General features: G+C 37.4%; 1 protein-coding gene across 1 annotated transcript; it reads left to right on the top strand.

The window, feature by feature from the left end:
• Positions 1-2,179: 2,179 nt before the first annotated feature.
• LOC148010236 (glucan endo-1,3-alpha-glucosidase agn1-like) lies at positions 2,180-4,126 on the top strand. Its single transcript, XM_087672938.1, has 2 exons — positions 2,180-2,406; positions 2,594-4,126. The coding sequence occupies exons 1-2, from the start codon at positions 2,265-2,267 to the stop codon at positions 3,919-3,921; spliced, it is 1,470 nt and encodes a 489-aa protein (XP_087529064.1). The 5' UTR covers positions 2,180-2,264; the 3' UTR covers positions 3,922-4,126.
• Positions 4,127-21,161: the final 17,035 nt, after the last annotated feature.

Raw genomic sequence — 21,161 nt, 5'->3', positions numbered from 1 at the left:
GTGCATGCATGCATATATGTCACACAGACGATAGGACGCACATAAGGCACTCAAGAGTGGGGCTGAAAAGCCCGAGTGGCTAGATGCGGATGACTAGCGTCGACTCAGGAAGGAGGCTACAGATTCTCCAGAACGTTGGAGACAGCAGCATAAGGCGGCGAGGGCACGACTAAAGGCCGGAGTGGTCCATCATCTTGGGAGTGGCAGCCACAGGACATATCTAGAGGACTTTGTAAGTTTTTCTTTTGTTTTGCTTGCTTATTTTTTTGTAATATCCTTTGTACTGACAATCATGTTTCTACCTGTTAGTATTTTGTTTTCTTTGCAGCACTCTATTACAAATCGCGATATGACCGGCCTTGAGACTCGATATGCAGAGAGGCACGGTCTCACTACATTGATCGACCGATTGTATGGACGCGGTGGCCGTGTAAGTCACTCATCTTTCTTGTCCGTATTTACCATGTTTAATTAGAATGCATTATTGTATAGTGGACTGATGTGTAGTGGTTTCTTTTTTTACAGAGTCCGTTCGATGCTCCTTTGTGGTAGGACGAGCTTTCGGATGGCGATGATCTCTAGCTTGCGATTGGATCCTTGGAGCTCACACACCCTTCTTTTTTGGTCACGTGATTTGTGTAGACATTTTCTATGTAGTAGTGATATCTTGCCATGATTGTACCAGTCGCTTTCGTTATGCGATCATGTATTTATTTCACGTATCAATGTTATGATTTAAGTACACTTTGTCTTTATTTATACGAGCATGGTGCAAAAACAATTTTTTTTCCCTGTTACTGTCACTATTAGCGTCGCAAATTTACTTGCACGCATCGTTATTGGCGTCATTATTAGCATCGCAAAGCATCATTATTTGCATCGGTATCAGCGACGCTGATAATGATACTAATACCGATTGTTCTATGGCATCACCAATAACGACGCTTTTTGCGACGACGGGGGCAAATTTCTTTATTAACATTTTCGTCGCTTTTAACGTTGGTATAAGGCCTATATCTTGTAGTGTTTGGGGATGATCATAATGTCATATTGATCCTAGTATGTGGCTTTAAGTCACCCTCAACTTCATGTAAGCTTTCAAGTCAGCTAGCCAACGTTCATAAGGAAAGGTGCAAGTAGGGGCATTCTTCAAGGAGATGAAGCATGTTATTCAAAGCAACTATTATACATATAGCTTTAAAGCAACTAGATTTTGGTGCATTATATTGGCAACATTTGTAAGCAGCCATGTGTAAGATTGCTGGAGGGGAAATTTCCAATGTATGGGAATATTTTAACCTTTTTGGAAGCATAATGAAAAGAATTTGTGTGTTAACCCTATTGACTTCGAGATCCCAAGTGAGATTCCTAATGAAATAATGATGGGACTTCACAATGTCCATGGTACTGGTTGTTTTTCTTGATGTTTGATGCAACTAGAAACTAATTAATATTATAAAAGAATCTAGTGTCACAAAAAATGAGTTGATTACTAGCTCAATTTTACTCTCTTGGTAAGATTGGTCTTGGATAGCTACAAGGATACTTAAAAGAAACTCATACTAAACCAAAATTACTAATATATTTTAAAGGAAACTAAGTGATATATTTTAAAAGATCCAATGATTTTCCATATAACATAAATAGCTTAGAATATGACTAGTATTTGAACATGAACTCAACAACTACACGCTTTGAGAGATGAAAAGTATCCTTGACTCAAACAAGTTTCCTATTCAACTATCGTGCTTGTCAATGTTAGTGAAGGATGAAATGGGCAAGGGAAGAGTAGTCAAGCTCACTTGAAGTCAAACCAATGAGTAAGGTCAAGACACATGGAGAAGAAGAGGAGAGGACAATACGATGATCCAGCGTGCTATCCGGAGAACGGTAGTAAAATACCTTTTTCTTTTTTTCCATACAAAACTTTGAATCTTGGGTGTCAGGTGCAAATCTACATCTAGAAGCACCTAGTGGCATGGAGAAGATGAGATTTTCAGTTTACCGATTTATAGCAAGTTATCCTCATATGACTAGTATTGCATGCGTCGAGTCAAAAAAACGCGTTCTGTTCAACTATCATCCTTGTTGACGATTTGGGTGATCGAGTGATGAAACGGGCGGAGAAAGAGTCGTAGACGCTTTCACCTCGAGTCGAGTCAAGGTCAGGGCACTTTTTGGGAGAGGCGCGTGGTACACTGCTAGCCATAAGAAGGACAGTGCAGCCTTGGCTGCTATTCAAAATTCACCAGCCACAACCAGATATGCGCTACAGCGCCCGCTGCAGTACGCCTTCATCCAACGCAACCATTAGTATGGCCACTAGGGAGCCTTGTAATAATAACCTGCTGACCGTGCTGGTGATGCTCGCCGCGGGCAGCGTCGTAATAGGACTCACATGCACAGGTAATGTAATACAGCGGTGCTGCAATGCTTACAATATAGCAGTATCCATGATTTTATAGATTGTGATGGTCGAAGGGTCAACGCGTCCATATTGAGCATGAATGGATGAATGAAGCTGCATTTAATTTTAAAGCAACATTAATTTGCACTGAGACACTTGGTAATATATATGTTTATTGTGCTGCAGGCGGCGGCGTGCAACTAGCGGAGGCGCAACAACAGCGCCTGGTGTTCGCTCACTACGTGGTCTGGAACCCGCTCTTCAACGACACCGTGGAGGGCTTCAAGCAGGAGATCCTGCTGGCGCAAAACTATGGCATCGACGCCTTCGCCATCAACACACAGCGATGGACGGGCAACGACAGGCAGAGGCCCGAGATGCTGTACCAGGCGGCCCAGGAGCTGGGCACGGGCTTCAAGCTCTTCTTCTCCGCGGACTTCAACAGCGCGGACACGTTCGGGTCCCTTGCTGACGTGGCCTCGCTCATCACCACCTTCAAGAACCACCCCAACCAGCTCTACTACCAGGACAAGCAGTTCTTCACCTCGTGGCTGGGCACCTTGTGGAAGGGCCAGAGCCTGGACGCCGTCGCGTGGCAGGACGAGATCCTCGCCCCCGCGGGCCGCAACAACGTCTTCTTCGTCCCGTTCTTCCCAACCGGCGTTAGCGTGGACAGTATCAACGCCGTCATCGACAAATACAGCCCCGTCATCGACGGCGTCTTCGCATGGGACACGTCGGCCTGGCCCTACTTCAACGGCGACTACGACACCGTATCCACGGCCGCAGACGTGGCGTACCTGACCGCCTGCAAGCAGGCCGGTAAGATCTACATGGCCAGCGTGAGCCCCTGGTTCTTCAACCACCAAAACACGTGCACCTCCCCTTCATCCCCCGGGATGGCGTGCCCGAGCAACACCGTCATGGGCAACTACAAGGGCCCAGGCCTCTGGATGACCCGCTGGACCCAGCTGGCGTCCTCCCCGGACATCCCCATGGTGGAGATCGTGTCCTGGAACGACTGGCAAGAGCGGCACTACACAGGCGAAGGGCCCTTCCAGCCCGACATAGCCAGCCATACCGTCTTCCCTCACTTGCCGTTCCTTGACCTGGGCTCCTACTACATCTCATGGTTCAAGACCGGCTCTCGTCCAGAGATCACCAAAGACTCTCTCTACATCTTCTACTATACCCATAGCAAGAACGCCATCCCAACCAACGACCCCCTGAACGCCCCCGTCGGCAACTCTGACGTCCTCGACGACTACGTTTATGTCGCCGTCAAGCTTACTGCCCCTGCCTCCGTGCGTATCACCTCGGGCACCGCCTCGCAGGTCTTCACCGTCGCCGCTGGCCTCCAGACGGTGGGCATGCCTTTCCAAGAAGGTGTCCAAGCCGCCAGCCTCCTACGAAACGGAGATACCTTGCTCACTGTCCAAGGCGACCTTGACATCAGCAATAACATCCAACAATACGACTTCAACGTCTACAGCAAGTTCGTAACGTCTAGCTGACCATTAGTACTGCACATCAACCATTCATATATAGAAAAATTAGCATATGGTTGCCATTGTGCTCATCAGCCATCATGTATAGAAGCATACGGACGCCCTTGTGCTCACGCTTGTAGAGAATATGGAGGCAACTTTGGTGTTCATCGGATCTAATCCATTCTGTGTTATAATGCCTGCCAACTATCCGCAAATGTTCCTCTTGCACCATTTGTCATGGTTTAAACTTGACTTTTAGTCTAGAATGAGTTTCCGTGATTAGAAAATAAGTTGGACGTCCAAACGTGGAAGTCGAGTTGCTATTATCTTTGGGCTTCAACTAGGTTTTATTGCTTTTCTTGTTGCTCTCTGTGAGTGGGAAAGTACCAGACAGTTTTCAAATTCAATATTCATGTGTGTGTGCAATATTGACGAGATTGTTGGTGAGATTTGGAGCCGTATAGCAATACTCACCTAAGTTGTGTATTTTGACCGAATACGTACAAGTTTCAGAGGCCTTTTACATGTGCACCGATCTATGCCCATTTGATCTACCTTCTAATTGAAACTTCTTATCACATTCACTCCGTCGTTAGTGTATAAACCATGTACAGTACGAGTGGGTGTGTTGCTTACCTTGTTAGTGTATTGTTTTGCTGTAACTGTAAAATGAGGGTCGCCACATGGGTGTGACTGTATTGTTTACAAAGATCCCATGTGGTGGGTACAGGCCCACTATAGTACCAGCCTACCAGGACCATACCCTACTGTTCACTTCAGTTTATTTGAAGGTCTATATAGTATAGAAAGTGGAAAAGTAAGGTGTTGCTTTACACGCTCAGAAAGTAAGTCGAACCTTTTCTTAAAGTCAATGTAATGCTCCTTTTAAGTCAATGTTATTCTCTTACAAGTCTCTTCCTTCACGAACTATCAAGTCTCTCTCTCTTTATTTCTCAACCATCACCTATTTCTATTTCTATGTCAATTTATCTCTCTCCCTTCACACACACATGCATGTGTGTGTGTGTATGCACACACGTGTATGTGTGTGGGTGCATGTATGTGCATGTGTGCATGCATGCACGTTTATATATATTTTGTTTAACTATAGTATAATCTTCTAGGAGGGGCCAATTGAGCAAGATTTAGTTACTTGTTCCATTACTTCATAGCATTTGCTCAATGGGCTTCTCCTCAAATGCTAATATTGAAGGAGGATGTTGAATCCACATACCGCCAATGATAACACGTGGAGATGTTGCAATAACGATCTAAAGCTTCTCCATCACTATTTTTCAATTGTCTTCCTTCTATATGTCAATCCCAATGTAAAACTTGGAGTGTACTAATATAATTATTACCATGCAAATCGAATTTGCTAGACTATTATAATTGAAACTAGTAAACTCAAATCGTGTGAAGTGGTTGGTGGTTATGAAAATAGGCTACTTACTGCAACCATTACAAAGGAGAAAGGGGAGAGAGTGTATGTGAAAGGTCACATAATAGTAGTAATACAATTCATGCTAATTATCATGAAATATTGTGTTGATGCAGAGACCATCACAATTGTAGTTAACAGTGTAATTGGTAAATATGAAAAGAAAGAGTCATCACATTATGTGCTTTGAATCCAATAGAACATCATTGGAAACCATAGGCAAGGTATTCATCTAGTTTGGAAGGTGAACTTGTCATAAAGAGGATTCCATGTGTGCTATCAAATGGATTTTTACTTTAAGAACACATGTAGCCCAAAAGGAGATGCACATGGGTGTTCTCAACTAAAGATTTTTGGTTCAAGAAGAAGCTTTAAATGTAGATGAATTCCACAAAAACAGACCTAAATAGGGATATTAGAAAGGGGTTCAAGTTAGATTACAACCACTCCTAGGAGATTAGGGACCTAAATGAAGTGGATGACTAACCAAAAAGGGTACTTGAGTCACTTAATGGGTGTTTGATGCTAACTAGTGTCACCTTGATTTACAAGATTTTGAATACAATCACAGGTTCTCTTCTTGTTCTTCAACTATTTTCTTTTGTTTCACTTCTATCCTCTTTTTTGACTTGCTTGTTAGAGAACCTGCATCTTTTCGGCCTACATGCACATCCTTGCGACAATGACATCAAGTGTTGTAGCTTGAAAAGATAGCATCATCAAAGAGATTATATGTAAAAGGATACATCTTTAGGCCACTTCTCATCGTAAAGGAAGAGCTAAAGGAAAGTTCAAAAAGCTCCATTGGTAGGCATCATCTTCTGTATAAGGTAATCTATAGAACTTTTCATTCTCTTTTTCACAACCTTAGAGATATACCTCATCATTGCCTGTTTTTTAGTAAGAAACAAAGGGCAAGCATACTTTCCCCTTCATTATAAATTATCACATCATTCTATTACATAGCTTGACTAGGACATTCAAGAGTAACTTCTAGCACACCATTACCTTTTCTTTGGATTGTGATTTATAGTATCATATATGCATTCTCTATTTCAAATAGAGGTTAGGATCGGAGGCCTCATACACCTTTTTACGTATTGATTCACATGGTAAAAACTTCTACTTATCAAACATGTTTTTTCTTTGAATTGTATGTGTGTGTGTGTGTGTGTGTCTGTATATATATATATATATATATATATATATATATAATGATTATGATAAATACTAACCACATCGTAAGGGATTAGCCCAAACGGAGATGCATTCACAAGCACACATGTGCGAAGGCATAGGAGTATACAAGCATACAAGTGCACATAAATCCATGGGGACACACTTGCATATAAGTCCATGGGCACACAAGTGGACATAATCACATGTACACATGCTACTTCACTCTTATATGATCATACTAAAGCCCTAACAAATGCACCAAGGCTGAATCACATATACTAAGAAAATGGCACATGTACTAGGGTAATATCACATGTATGTCAAGGTAAATACCACATGCATTAACGAACCCTTTACATACACATTATGACAAGACACGCACATACACATGCAATAATCCATGAGGAGCACATTTTATATGCATAGAATAACTAGTGCATGTAGGCACACATCAACTCCACACTAGTGGATCTTCTATTGAGTCCATGAGCACTTGGGAACATACCGAAGCACCTATGCACATATATCGAGGTAGTTGGACTCACATATCTAGGGCACACAAGCACTACACTCTTGCACATACCTCTACCCCAATTTCTTTTGGAAATGCATTAGAATCTAGCATCAAAATTTCCTTTTTTTGTTGTACTGTAATGTTCTTTATGTTGAGCCCTACCACATTTTGCATCTGATAAGCTTATAATTAACTTTAACTTTTGGTTTTTCTAATTAGTAATGTTGCATTTTGTATACTCTAGTTTTCTATATAAAGAAAAAGAACTTTTTATTGCTTATATATTAATAATTTATTAGTATTTTTCAAGGTCTAAGATTAGTATCTTTGTATTGTTCTATGTAGGATTTGTCTATGTAGAGCATTCTTAGTACTTAAAGTAGCATTGTGTTTAAATGTGAATTTAGTAGTGTAACTAAAATACATTAGACAAGTTACTAAATATGCATATCAATGTGATAAAAAATATAACAGTAATTCTATAACAGTCAACAATATGGTTTGAATTATAAAATTTAAAAAAAAGCATTGTGTAGTACAGATGGAGTGAATATATCATCATATATCTTGTGGTAGGCACAATAGTCCTTTGAGTTAGACTTGCTTGTATAATCTATTGGGGTAAAGATGCATTTGCCTAGCCACCCATGTATTAGTTACATGCAAATTGGTATGCTACAACTTGCGGGCCCCGTGAGAAGTTTAGTCATAAATATATGTATCTATCATCTGGGTTCAATGAAAGGGATATTTAAAATACCATTTTTACACATTTTTATATACAGAAGGGTCCCATATAAAGGGGTTATCTAATTATAGATTGAATAGAAATTTATTATGTTTATTAATGGAAAATTCACACACAAGGATATTTAGAAATAGGCCTTGACCGCACGTGATATAGAGGATATACATATAGTGAATTCCCCTGGCTCACGAGCACCTATCACTATCACTTCATTCTTTATTCATTCAGTGATTGTTGGAGTTTCCATGTTCTCTCTCTCTCTCTCTCTCTCTCTCTCTCTCTCTCTCTCTCTCTCTCTCTCTCTCTCTCTCTCTCTCCCCCTTCTACCATAGCTCTTGCTTTTGTTCCATGCTTCTATTTCGCGGCTCACTCCCATCAACTAGTATTTGAGCCATCTATCTCAAGAGCTCAGGCCTAATTCTTCATTGCTTCAACCTCCATTCAAGTTACCTATAGCAGGGTCTCACCATTGGCAACCATAGCTCCACTCCTTGAGGTTTGTATTGATCGATTCTTGCTTGGGTGTTCATCAGGGGGGCTTAGTCAAGATATTCATGAGCTTGTGTTGAGCTCATTTCAATGAGTTCTTTTAGCTTAACAATTCATTCTTAAGGAGTAGCCATAGGCACAACTTCAGATTAAAGTCTATCTTGCTTCAAATCATGTTTGAGCTCGTCCAAAGGCTTTCTTGGGTACATGTAGTGCCCCCACCCTCCCCACTCATCAAGAAACTACACATGGGCCCTCAAGTGCAGTAGTAGCATCATACCATTTTGTGCCTATTTTCTAGGCTGGGGCAGCACAACTTCTTGAGCTTCTCCTCTTCACTTGTAGCTCATTGCACACTTGAAACCACTCTTGGATGCTCGAAATTAAGTCTTGTCATTGAAATTTGATCTTATATCCTAGATTCAAGCAATATATACTAAGCCCTTAGCTAGAATAAACAAGCAATTCACTAGTTAATACAGGGCAGTCCCATGTTTTCAATGCTTCTTGCTCAATGGCTATGCTCAGTTGATGCTTGTTCATGCATATTTGATGCTATTACATTTGGGGATACTATGCCTTTGGTCTGAGGATATGATTTGAGGCTTCATTCACTCCATTTTGCTAGAGATATTGTTGTTGTAATAAGTAGGGATGATTAATACTTTCCCTAGAAAGCACATGCTTATTAATCTTGGACACTTTCTATGCATTTTGGATATTATGCTCATGTACATCATTGATCTTCCATGCTTGGTTATGCTCTTTACATGCTATTGAGATGATATTGGAGCTTTGACTTTTGACATTGGCTATCATCCACTATTATATATAGTCATTGGATGCTATAGTAAAAGCTTTGTAAGTTACTTGGGTTGGATGCTTCCCTATATATGCTACTTGGATCTTGGATGTATGGATGCCTTCCACATATTGTTTTGATCCTTTTTTGCTCATTTGGCATTCAAATTTTGTTGCAGTGGGAGCTAGTGGATTTTATGTATTGAGCCTAGTGGACACTTGGATGTTACATTGAGTATTTGGTTATGTAGTTGAGCTTGAGGATCTTATAGTGAGACCGTGAGACTTGGTGACATATACATGCTCTGATTATGTTTTATGTATGCAATTGAAGCTTAATGGGCTGATTTGACATTACTTTTGGGCTAGCACCTATCTTTGTCATGCTGTTGTCAGTGATGTATGCATCTTGGTTAGATATGTACTAAGCTTTCGTTACATTGTTGAGTTAGTTGTGCTATTGATTGTTCTCTTCTATTACTTGTGAGACCTACTCTATGCATGATGGTTGTGCCTATGGGATGTATCTCAGTCTGATACATTGATCCTTTGAGAGCTGTTATGCTAGTCACATATTCACTCACTATTAAGTGTAGCTATTCCTTGGTAGTTGTAGTTTGTCCTATATCAATGATCGCCCCTCTTTGGTACTGCTTTTTTACTCTTGTATTTCATTTTGAGCATGTTGTAATTGTAGCTTACTACATTGTTTACATGAGAAGTCACCTCCATTTGATGGTCTTTTGCATCTAGTTTGTGGACAACTCATTACTTGTTTAGTCCCCCTTGTTTTCAGCTTGTTTTGCATTGAGTTTGTGGAGAAATCCTTATTTGGTCAGTACTCCTTATTTTCAGCTTGATTTGGTAGTAGTTTTTAGAGTAGCTTGTTTTCCCCTTCTATGCACTTTATTAGTCGTATTATGGCTATTGAATCTAATGATAGTGCTATCTTTAATATTGATGAGCTCGATGGCACCAACTAGAGCTATTGGAAGGCCCAAATCTAGCAAGTTAAGACTTTGAAATGTGAGGGTGTCAAGCTTGAATGTATTAATGTAGAGGATGCTGAACTAACTTGACAAGCTATGTAAGTTCACCATCATTTTATCCCTCTCTAACCAAGTTTTCTATAATATTGCCTTTGATGAGTAGTTCACATGGGACTTATGGGATAAGATTCGCAATATGTATGACAAGTAGAGCCCCATTTCTCAAATGTATTGGTTGAAGGAACTCATGGACCTTTGCATTAAGGAGGGCACTTGCATGTTAGCTCACTTAAATGAGTTTCATTACATTTTGAGCTATTTTTCTTCACATAGGATTGAATTCAAGGGTAATCTTCCCCCTTTGTTCCTTTTGGTTACACTGCCTAAATCATGTGATATATTTTGTACTATTATGTGTGTAACATGCCTAATGATAGGATAAAGTTGCATGATGTAGAGATTGCACTCTTGAATGAAGAGGTTAATAAATGAATGTGGATGCTTCCCATACCTCTCATGCTTTGATAATTAAAGGCAATAATGATAGGGGTGGTAATGATTGTTGTGGGAGAGACTCTTAGTAGTCTCATTCTCAGTCACATAGCCAATCTTGTAGTAAGTTATGTGGTTGTAAATCCTTATTGACTTGTCATTACTTTATAAAAGTAGGACATATTCAACTAGAGTGTCATAAAATACGTGAGGAAAAGTGCAAGGATAAAGTACAAGACAAAAATGATGATTGTAACATTGTCCCCTAACAAGTCAAGTGTAAAGATTTAAGAGATTAGTGTCCTGCTGATTGATTCTTATGATGATTTCATATTTTATAGCTACTTCTCTTGATACTTCACAACTGATTGATGCCTTGTTAAGATATACTTAGTATTGGCTAATAGATTCAGAGGCTTTCTTTCATGTGACCCATCATAGAGAGTGGTTTCACTCTTATCGCATTATGAATGGATCTTTCCATTTGGGTAATGATCTGGCATTAGAGATCATTGATATTCGTGATGTTCAGTTGCAGTTTCCCAGCTATAGTTTTGTTCAAGTAGTGCATTCACTCTTCATGTTGTGTGTCATGTATTGGCTCTCATGAAAATTCTTACCATTGTTTGCACTTTCGATGATGTAGGTTATGTCATTTAGTGATTCCTCATGGAAGATTACCCATGGAAATCTTGTCATTGCATTGTGCTAAGTCCAATACTCTCTACCCCTTGCTTGTATTTGGGTGAATTGATCATGTTTTGGTAGTGGTGGATGGAGTTCCACATGTATCTCTTCGGCTTCATCACCTTGGGCACATGTCCTTGAAAGGAATGAAAATGCTTACTAATTTTGTAATATCTTTCACTCCTTGGATGTAACTAGTTTGAGCCTTGTGATGATGATTTATATGGTTGGTAGACACATAATACGCATGAAAAGTTTGGTTGACATACATGGGTGAGCTTTTGACTATTGTTCATTTAGACATATGTGGTCCCATGCATTGCAAGTCATAACATGTGTGGTGTGAAGTATTTGGTTACAAGCTTGATGAATATGCATATAGGGTTTGGACATACCCTATTAAGAAAAAATTAGAAGTCTTGGCCATATCTCAGCATTGACTTGCTTTGGTTGAGATCCAGTCTAGGTATAGGCTAAAATACCTAAGTTTAGATCATGGGGGTGAATAGGTCTCTAAAGCCTTTGAGATGTTTGTGACAAGAGGGATATTAAGCATTAATTGATTGCCCCATACATCCCATCCTAGATTGGTATGGCTAAGTGCATGAATAGGACAATTCAAAAGTGAGTCATTTGGATATATGAATACAAGAAATACATCCAAAAGTATGAAAATATGAAATAGAAGGAGTTTCACTTGTGTAAGTAGTAATTAGTATTTTACTAGGAGCAGTCGTAGAAAGATGATTTTGCACAGATACTACTATTAAGACTGCTTCAGCTGAGAAACATAGAGATAAACCAGAATGAATGAACATGCATTGCATGGCATTAAGAATAGTCATTTAACTCCATATTCGAGATTTTGGGAATTTTCCATCAATATGGAAAAACTAAATCAAAATGGATTTTGTGAATTTTGGGAATTTCATTAATATGGAACTTGGTGCAATGGAACATATTACTGCTTATAGTTGTTTCCAAGAGATTGAAAAAAACTCAAAAAGGTGGTGTTTATAAACTCCTTAGTTTTAATATCCTTGAAAATATTCAAGGAAAATCTTCAGTCAATGGATTCTTGTCGACTTTCTTTGGCCTTCAATACAACCTTTGGGGGAGTTTTAAATTTTTTGGGAGATTTTGTACCTTTCTTCATCCAAGAGAAGACCATGCTATCTATTGTTTCCCATTGTTCAGGATATTTTTTGTTGCACATCCAATATTTATCCCAACAATTAAAATACGCCTTTATATCTGTAGCATTTTGACAACTACAAATTGGTGCCCAATATTGTATACATACCTTGTTGAAGTTTTTGGAATTTCTATTTGTATCGACCTCATTTTGTGCAACACCAAGCCGTATTGGATATACTGGATCTGAAGGTCTAACAAGCACAAAGTCATCTTTCTTAACATCAAGCATTAGTTCAAATGCATGTTTGGGTCCTTTGCTCATAGGACAACAATAGTGATCATTCAACTCTTCCAATCCAATAAGGTCATCTGCATTATCTACATCTATATTGGTTACATCACTTTGTGTTCTTGGCCAAATATCTATGAAATATAAATATTCTTGGACATTTGGAGTTTGAAGAGCATAGATCATATGTTTCCAATAATCAATCACTGGTGTTATAAACTTTGTGAACTCTGCTTGAGGTCCTTGTACATTTGACCATCTTTCCCAAAATTGAAGAGGTTTTGAGTGACTAACAAGTGTATCTTTGGAATCACACAAGCATCTCTCAATGTATCTCTTAAAGTCATGCACATGTGTCAATAAGAAAGGTGTAGGACTCGTCATATGGCATGATTGAAAGTGTTGCATAAGATGAGAAAAAGTGAAGGTCATGCTCGTCCTTAGCTTCTCTAAAAATTTGTTGAACATTGCATCAATGTCTTCATGTGTATGACCCACCATGAGAAACCCAAGCTGGATCATCTTGAATGTTCTTCGTACAATAAGCAATGATAGATATGTAAAGAGATAGCGATTTTTTTTTTAATCCACAATTATCAAGCTGAAGTACTAAGGCCTCTTGAGATCATTTGAAATGATGATGGCCATCTTGTGGTGTATTATCTTCCATGTATGATTTATTTTGTGCAACACCTTGATGCTGGTCTAGTGCTTTTTTCGAGTTGAGGGCATTTAGTAGCACAGAGGTTGATCTCGGCATTCCATCTACTTGTAGATCACCATTTACATGCATATGTAGTCGCTCCAAGCTCCTAAAGCACAACGACAACGAGGCAATTGTGAAGTTAGGATCGTAAGTCCATAGATCAAGTGAGAAATGTACATATCTACCTTCTCCATGTCCATGTGTAATCATGTATGTTAAAGAAGCTAGTAGTTGAGTAGATCTTTCAGTCTCTTTTGATCGAAGTCTTAACTTAAGGATAACTGTATTTTGCTGGTCCATTTTATCATGTATGATGCACAAGTTTTTATTTGGATCTAATGCTGAGGCCAAGCGCCAAATGTAGTATATGTTTGGCCAGCTTTGTTGTTGTAGCATGTGACATTGACTTGTTTTCAAGTAATCAATCCTGCATGATGATTCAAACTTGTCATAAACATAGTTTGTGCAGTCTTCAAATTGCAATCCCCAAAAGTATTTACATAATTGTTGCATTGCTTCTCTATCAACAAACTGACAACACTTTTCTTGGCAACAAACAATCATGGAAACATGTGAGATGGAGTCCATGGAAGTCCTCAAGTTTGCAGCTTTAGGGACAATGATTCAAGGCTTTCTATTGACCATACAATATGATCTCTTCTGAAAAAAAATTGATTTTTTTGCAGAAACATAATCTTCGTTGGTATCTTCCATGTTTTTTGCACAAGCATTTTTAGAGATAAATTGCATGTATGATTGTTGTTGTAGCAGTGATGTTCCATCATCAAAGGTGACTTGTTTAATAGGCCATCTTTCCAAAGTGACACAGTGGAGGTTGTCATCTATGTATGTTCCTGTGGTTTGATCAAGGGCTTTATCTACCACCACACCAACATCCTCTTCTCCTAGCAATTGAAAGTTTATCATGTCATATGGAAAAGCCAATAATATAACCCCTATCCCAACACACACAATGTTGCCTTCTATCCATAACATCACTCTATGTTCTCTCCAACTTTCACGAATGCTAAGCACATCAATATCCTCAGAAGGTAGGACATGGTTTGATTCTTAACCATCTTCTCCCTCATGAATTGTTATCGAGTTTGAAACAACCACCACATCTTTCTTTATCATTTTACAAAACCACCTACAGCTTCATGAACCTTTATTGCATCAATTGTTGGGAAAGGCAAATATGCTGCTACATTTAAACATTTATCAATAGCAACTTAGATATATCCATCTTCAAGTGTTTCTCCATGGCATGTCTCATTTGGATGTATTGCATGCACTCTCCCCAGTGCAACAATCTCATGATCAACTAGTAAATTCACAATTTCTCCAAAATAAAAAAATTTATTCATGATACCTGTACAAGTGAGAAAATGGAGATTTTATCATTTGTATGTTGTCACCTCTCAGAAAGAAGAAAATAGTAATGAAATTGCTAAATACAATGAAGTATCAAATTTCATTGAAACGAAAAAAGTACTTAAACATTAGATAGAATGAGTCCAACTTTCATAATAGAAAGTATTAATAGAAACATCGTACAGAAAGGGGATAAATTTGATCATATGGCCAAAAACAAACTTTCTCTTGAACTATGCCCTAAAGTAAATAAGAAAAGTTTCTTCTATTAGTTTTAGTTGCCCTTGATTTTACTTTATTTCCTTAGCTACTCTTTGAGTAAGAAAAAAATTCTTTGTGTGTTCTCATTGGAAAAATATATACCAAGTATTTAAAACTTGTACTATATCTATTCATCAACACGAGATCAATGATTAAAATTATTTTTCAATGTGTATAGGAAAAGATTTAGCCACCTGGTCAAAAATCTATTGTATGTATTCCATACCATAGCAAATATAAAAAATACTTGTGATCCCCATAGGAGAAAACATAGTCAAATGATTGAAACCTTTGTTGTATGTATTTCACATGACAAAAAGGATAAAATTTCATTGTGGTCTCCATAGAAAAATATTTAGCCAGATGGTCAAAACCTCTACTGTAACTATTTTACACAAGACTTAGGATTAAAATTCTTTGTGATGTTCACAAGAAAAGATTTAGACATATGGTCAAAACGTGTATTGTATGTAACCTAGATGATAGCAAGGATAATAATTGTTTGTGATGTCCATAGAACAATATTTAGCCAAATGGTCAAAACCTTTATTGTATGTCAACGAGGATAAATAATCTCTGTGATCTCCATTAGAAAATATTTTATCAAATGATCAAAACCTTTATTTCATGTATTCCACATGACAACAAGGATAAAGATATTTTTTGAGAAACTTTGACCTTGTGCTTAAATGTTGAAACCACAATGACCTCTAAAGAATAGGAGATTTCATTCCTTATGACACAAAGTTATAAAGATAGAGGAAATTTCAGCATCAATTAGAAGCTATTTGAGAAGGAAAGATAATTTTTATCATGGTTAAATATTTATAAATCTTATACTACCTACTTGTTGATAACAGTAAAATGTATCATATTACATTTTATTTTTAAGTTATACTATTTTAGTCTAAATCATGTTTTATTAGTATATTGTACTATGTGCATATTATGGAATATAGTATCAAAATATATTTTAGATGTATATATATATTATTAATTTAGTAATAAATAATAAATATAATTAAAATATATTAAATCATATTTTATAAGATTATGTATATTTAATGTATCTAATATGTAATATGTAATATCATTGAGGATTTTGAGGCCACCTTAGTGATAGTTCGAGAGTAGAATCTCTAGCAGGGTAGGATAGAGAGTATGTATGTAAAATCTCTAGCTGTGAAAATAGGGGCAATATCCCAATGGTGGGTTCTTAAGTAGGGGTGAGGGGGAAGGAGCGGGTCTAGGAGAAATACCCCTGGTGAGAGTTTGAGAGCAATGTCCTTCTCGGTGGAGGTTTTGCTCCTTGGTGGAGGTTTGGGAGCAATGCCCCTACTCACGGTTTGGGGATATGGCCCCTTGTAAGGATTTGGGGGCAATACTCCCAATGGGGGGGTTCGAGAGGTAGCACTTCTTGGTGGGGTTCTGCGGGCAACACCCCTAGTAGGGGTTGGGGGGTAGAGTCCCTGATGGGGGTTTGGGGGCAATGCCCCCAACGGGATGTCTGAGGGTAGCGCCCCTTGGTGGGGATCTTGGGGCAGTGCCCCTGATGGGGGGTTTTGGGGCAACGCCCCCAACGAGGAGTCCACAGGGCAGCGCCCCCTTGTGGGGGTCTGGGGACAACATCCCTAGCAAGGGTTTGAGGATAGCGCCCCTGGTGGGGGCGCAGTTATTCTAATAGCATGATACATTAAATGATCCCTTTCATGAGGTAGATCTTTACAACTACTCATGATGTTTTTCAAAATGAGTTTTTCCTCCCCTCCCTATCTCTTTCACGCAACTCTCTAACTTGAGTGTTTTCTTTGTTGCATTTTTACAATTGTAGGTTTTGTATCTCTGATTCTCTGTGTTTTTATCTCTGCTCCTGTCGCCCCTCTCTTACTATAGGTTTTGTGGCCCTAATCTTTGAGGGTTCTATCCCCCTGCTCTTCTTGACTGCTCTTCACTGTTTCATTTTCTCAAACTGACACAGATTGTGTTGTGAAAATTCTAGTTCGAATCAAGTTATTAGGACCAAAACTACTTGTCTCTTCAAATCAGAAATCTTGCTTCAAAGCTTTAGCAATTCAACAGGGTAGTGAATGATCGCCACTCCACAATGTGTGTACTCTACTTCACGAGTGATTTTTGTTACGTTGGCACACATTACTGACTTCTACTAATTACAACAGGTTTTCAACTCTTCCCTACTTCATTTCTGATTTTGAGTTAAACTACATTGATTTTGATAATTTCAATCCATACAATTACTACAAATCACACTACTACTCTTTTGTATGATTAATATTGAATAATATTAAGATCAAACACAAAAATTATTTTCTAAATAAGAATCATGTATAAAAATTAAATGCAATCTTTATTTCTGTAGCAATGAGATTAGGCACTCACTCTTGAGAATTCAATGTCTTCTTCTTCTTCTTGACTGGTTGATTGATCTCCTAGAGCATCTATCTTTTTTTATGTCCACTACCTTGCAAATGATAGCTTCTTTGCTGTGAATATGAAAAACATGATTTCTTACACTGTTGAAAATACTCTTTTTGCTGTGAATATGAAATATATGATTTATGTAATGTTGAAAAAACTCTCTTAGATGTGAATATGGAATAAATGGTTTGTGCAATGCTTTTATCAATGAGTGCTTTCAAAATACTAACCTTTCTTTCTATTCTATGATGCTATATTCCTTAAGGTTTTGCCTCAAGGCTAAATCTAGCCTTATATTTCTTATATCCTTCAGTAATATTAGAGCATTTATCAAGTTCTTATACATCATATTATACTTTACTATATAGAGCTTTCCATTATATTGCATTTTCATAGTAAAAGCATTACCATCATATTTTATGGTTACATTCTTTATAATTTTGCAATAAGCATATGGCTATATAGGACTTACAAATACTCAACATGATTTTGCCATAAGATGTAATTTGATCTTCTAACAACACATATCATGATATTTCATCAATCTATAGATTAGACCATATGGTTAAAAAATTTCTTACAATATAAGAAGTACTTTTTGTTATTTTATTCAATAAAATTTGAGATTTGGCCATGAGGTTAAATTATTTCTTATAATATGAGATGTAATTTATGTTATTTTTCCCAATATACTGTGAGATTTTGCCATGCGACCAAATCTTCTCCTTAAGCTATCTCTTGGCTAAAATAAGGACTCTTGTAGTATCACAATATCTTGCAACAAATCAACCACTTTGTCTATTTTACTACAAGAATGATATTTCACCATTTGGTCAAATTCTTTCTTATATTATCAACTCTTACTTACCTTCAAAAGGAAAAGCTAGTTTCTACTTAGAATTCCTTACTATCTATAATTTGGCTATGTGGTCAAATCTTGTCTTGCAACAAACAAACCACTTTTTTGGAAATTGATCTTGAAAAATTAAGACTAAATCTATGGTGGGTTCGATCACACAAATTTTGAGTATGCTAGATTTTGTTGTTTGGCAAAATCTTCTAAGAAAAAATATTATATATTATTTCCAAAAAGAAAGACCATGTTCTACTTGGAACTCCTTGATTACCTACTATATTTATAGGAAGTTTCGCCATGTGGTCAAAACTTGTCGTGCAACAAACAAACCACTTTGTTTCTATAAACCATTCCTTTCATTTTAATTTTTCATAACTTCCTATCTATATGTTCATATATAAATATCATATCATTTTGCCACAAATTAGCCACTTTTTCCATTCCACTACAAAATAAAAATTGGCCATATAGTCAAATCTTTCATTTTGTTATCAATGCTAGCATCCAAGAATCCCCCATTCTTGTTTCATTTGGCCATATGATCAAATCTAATCTCATATATGTTGCAAACCATGAGGCTACTTTTTCATTCCACTGTAAAACAATATTTGGCTATATAGTCAAATCCAATTTTACAACATGTTGCAACAAATGAATCACTTTCTTCATATGGTTATGAAACTAGATTTGGCCATATGGTTAAAACTAGTTTATAGAAACTGTCTTATCTTGTAGGTTTCACCATGAGGTCAAATCTCCACCTTTCAAGTGTTTTTCACATTACCTTATACCGATATCTATGGGATTTGCTACATAGCCATATTTGTTTATATGTGAATCTCATATCACAATAAACTGGATTCTCTCTTTAACTAGCCTTTAAAAACCATATGGTAAAAAACCATGGCAAAGTTTCTAATCTTATAGATAAGTCTTATGACAAAAGAGGATTTGACCACATGGCTAAAACCAATGACAATGTTTTTAAAATATAGATCCTTTCAATGGAAACTTACATGTGCACTAATTAAAATGTTAACTTTGGGCCAAATGGAATTGTGAGATTGCTACATAACCATATTGATATATGGGTGGATCTCATATTGGACTAAATCTCATTCTTTGATGAAATAGGATTTGACCGCATGGCCAAAAATCTTAGCAAAGTTCCGAGAGTATGATCCTTGCATAAGAAACTTACATGGAGAAGACATCCAATGTTAACTTAGGGACAAAATAATCCATGACATTTTCTAGATAACCACAATGATTTTTCACTATATCTTATACCACACTCACACTCAACATTTCATTATCACTTGACCATTTGGTTAAGCCCATGGTCAAGTCTCACTATTAATACAATTTGATCTTCTCACCGAAGTCCATGGAAAAGTTTTTACTATATAATTCTTGCAAGAGAAACATAATTAATGCTAACTTAGGGCTAGAATAATCCACAATATTTGATACATAAGCACATATATTTATGGTTGGATCTCATACCACACTTAATCTCAAATTTCAATATTTCATTTTATGAAAGAGACCCTTTGGAGTACATTTGTCTTGTATTTCGTAAAATCTTGTGTTGTTGTATTTCCAATTTTCAACCTAAAAATCTTATACATTTATTTGGGTTTTGTGAGTTTTGAATATTTTTAAATTCACTTTTGTCTTAAAACTTTTTCTCTTTGTAGAACTATTCAATGGGAAAGAAAGATAGCACATCCAAAAAGGAGACCCAAATCATTGATGCAATATCATTGACGGAGGTCAAGGGAGTAGAAAGAACATTCAATTTTACTGAGATAGTTAAGGAGAAGGGAAAGAAGCAAGAATCAGGATTTCACATGTTTGAAAATTTCTTTCCATTTGGTCTAACAACACAATTTCCTATTCTCGTTGATAGGTATTATGAGGCACCTCCTTTGTATGATTATAGGTCATTGTGTTGGGATTATGTAGAGAAGCTAACCACATCCTTCATAAAGAATCCCATGAATCTAGCAACAATAGCGTATGTACAAGACAACAATGAGAAGAGATCCATGCATCATGATGAGGTGGATGCTAATAAGTTGGACAATTATAGTTATTGGATTATATTGAGGCTTCACTCAATTCATGCAGCATCAAAGATATATATTCAGAGTAATACTACACGTTGTCTAGCAAGCAAGCATTTAATACACCACGAGAAATGCTAGAATATTAGTTGATTGTCCTATGGAAATGTGCATTGAGCTTTCACGAATGACAAATATGGAATCACATAATGTTATGAAGAATGCCCCTTATGTTGAGAAACTTCAACAATTAAGAGATGAGTGGCTAGCATTAGAATTTCCACCAAAACCCCAACAAGGGCTTTCTAAGACAAACTCTCAAAGAGTACCATGGCAGGTAATCACATATAAGCTTACCTTCTCTTTTTGTGAAGATTAGTGTGATGCTCTTTCCTTTGTTCTATGCTCACTATTTTGATCTTTTTTTTGCAGAGATTTGTGGCATACATTGGAGAAAATTGTGCATCTAGAGATTGCCATATGATTGTTAGCTCCCAAGAAATATTTGATAGTTGGATCAAGATCATGAAGAGATACTCTGGAGGTGAGCTTATATTCCAAGAGGAGAGTTTGAGAAAAAAGAGAAGGCAACCTTCTCCTATCACATTTTGTTGCCTTATGGGCGTAAAGGATGAAGACACTCTTACACTACAAGAGGAGATCAATGAAGATCATATCCTTTTTCTTAGAAAAAATGTGATAAGGAAGATATGATTGACATGGAAACAACGGCTAAGCAAATCAAGCAAGATAGGGTCCTAAAGAAGGAATTAGTCACTCTTTTCAATGCTTCTAT

This window comes from Lygodium microphyllum, chromosome 30 (assembly GCF_053477565.2).
Source record: "Lygodium microphyllum isolate KBCC chromosome 30, Lygodium_microphyllum_v1.1.10, whole genome shotgun sequence".
Lineage (NCBI taxonomy): Eukaryota > Viridiplantae > Streptophyta > Polypodiopsida > Schizaeales > Lygodiaceae > Lygodium > Lygodium microphyllum.
Note: the sequence above shows the minus strand (reverse complement) of the source record. Positions and strands in the feature narration are given on the sequence as shown.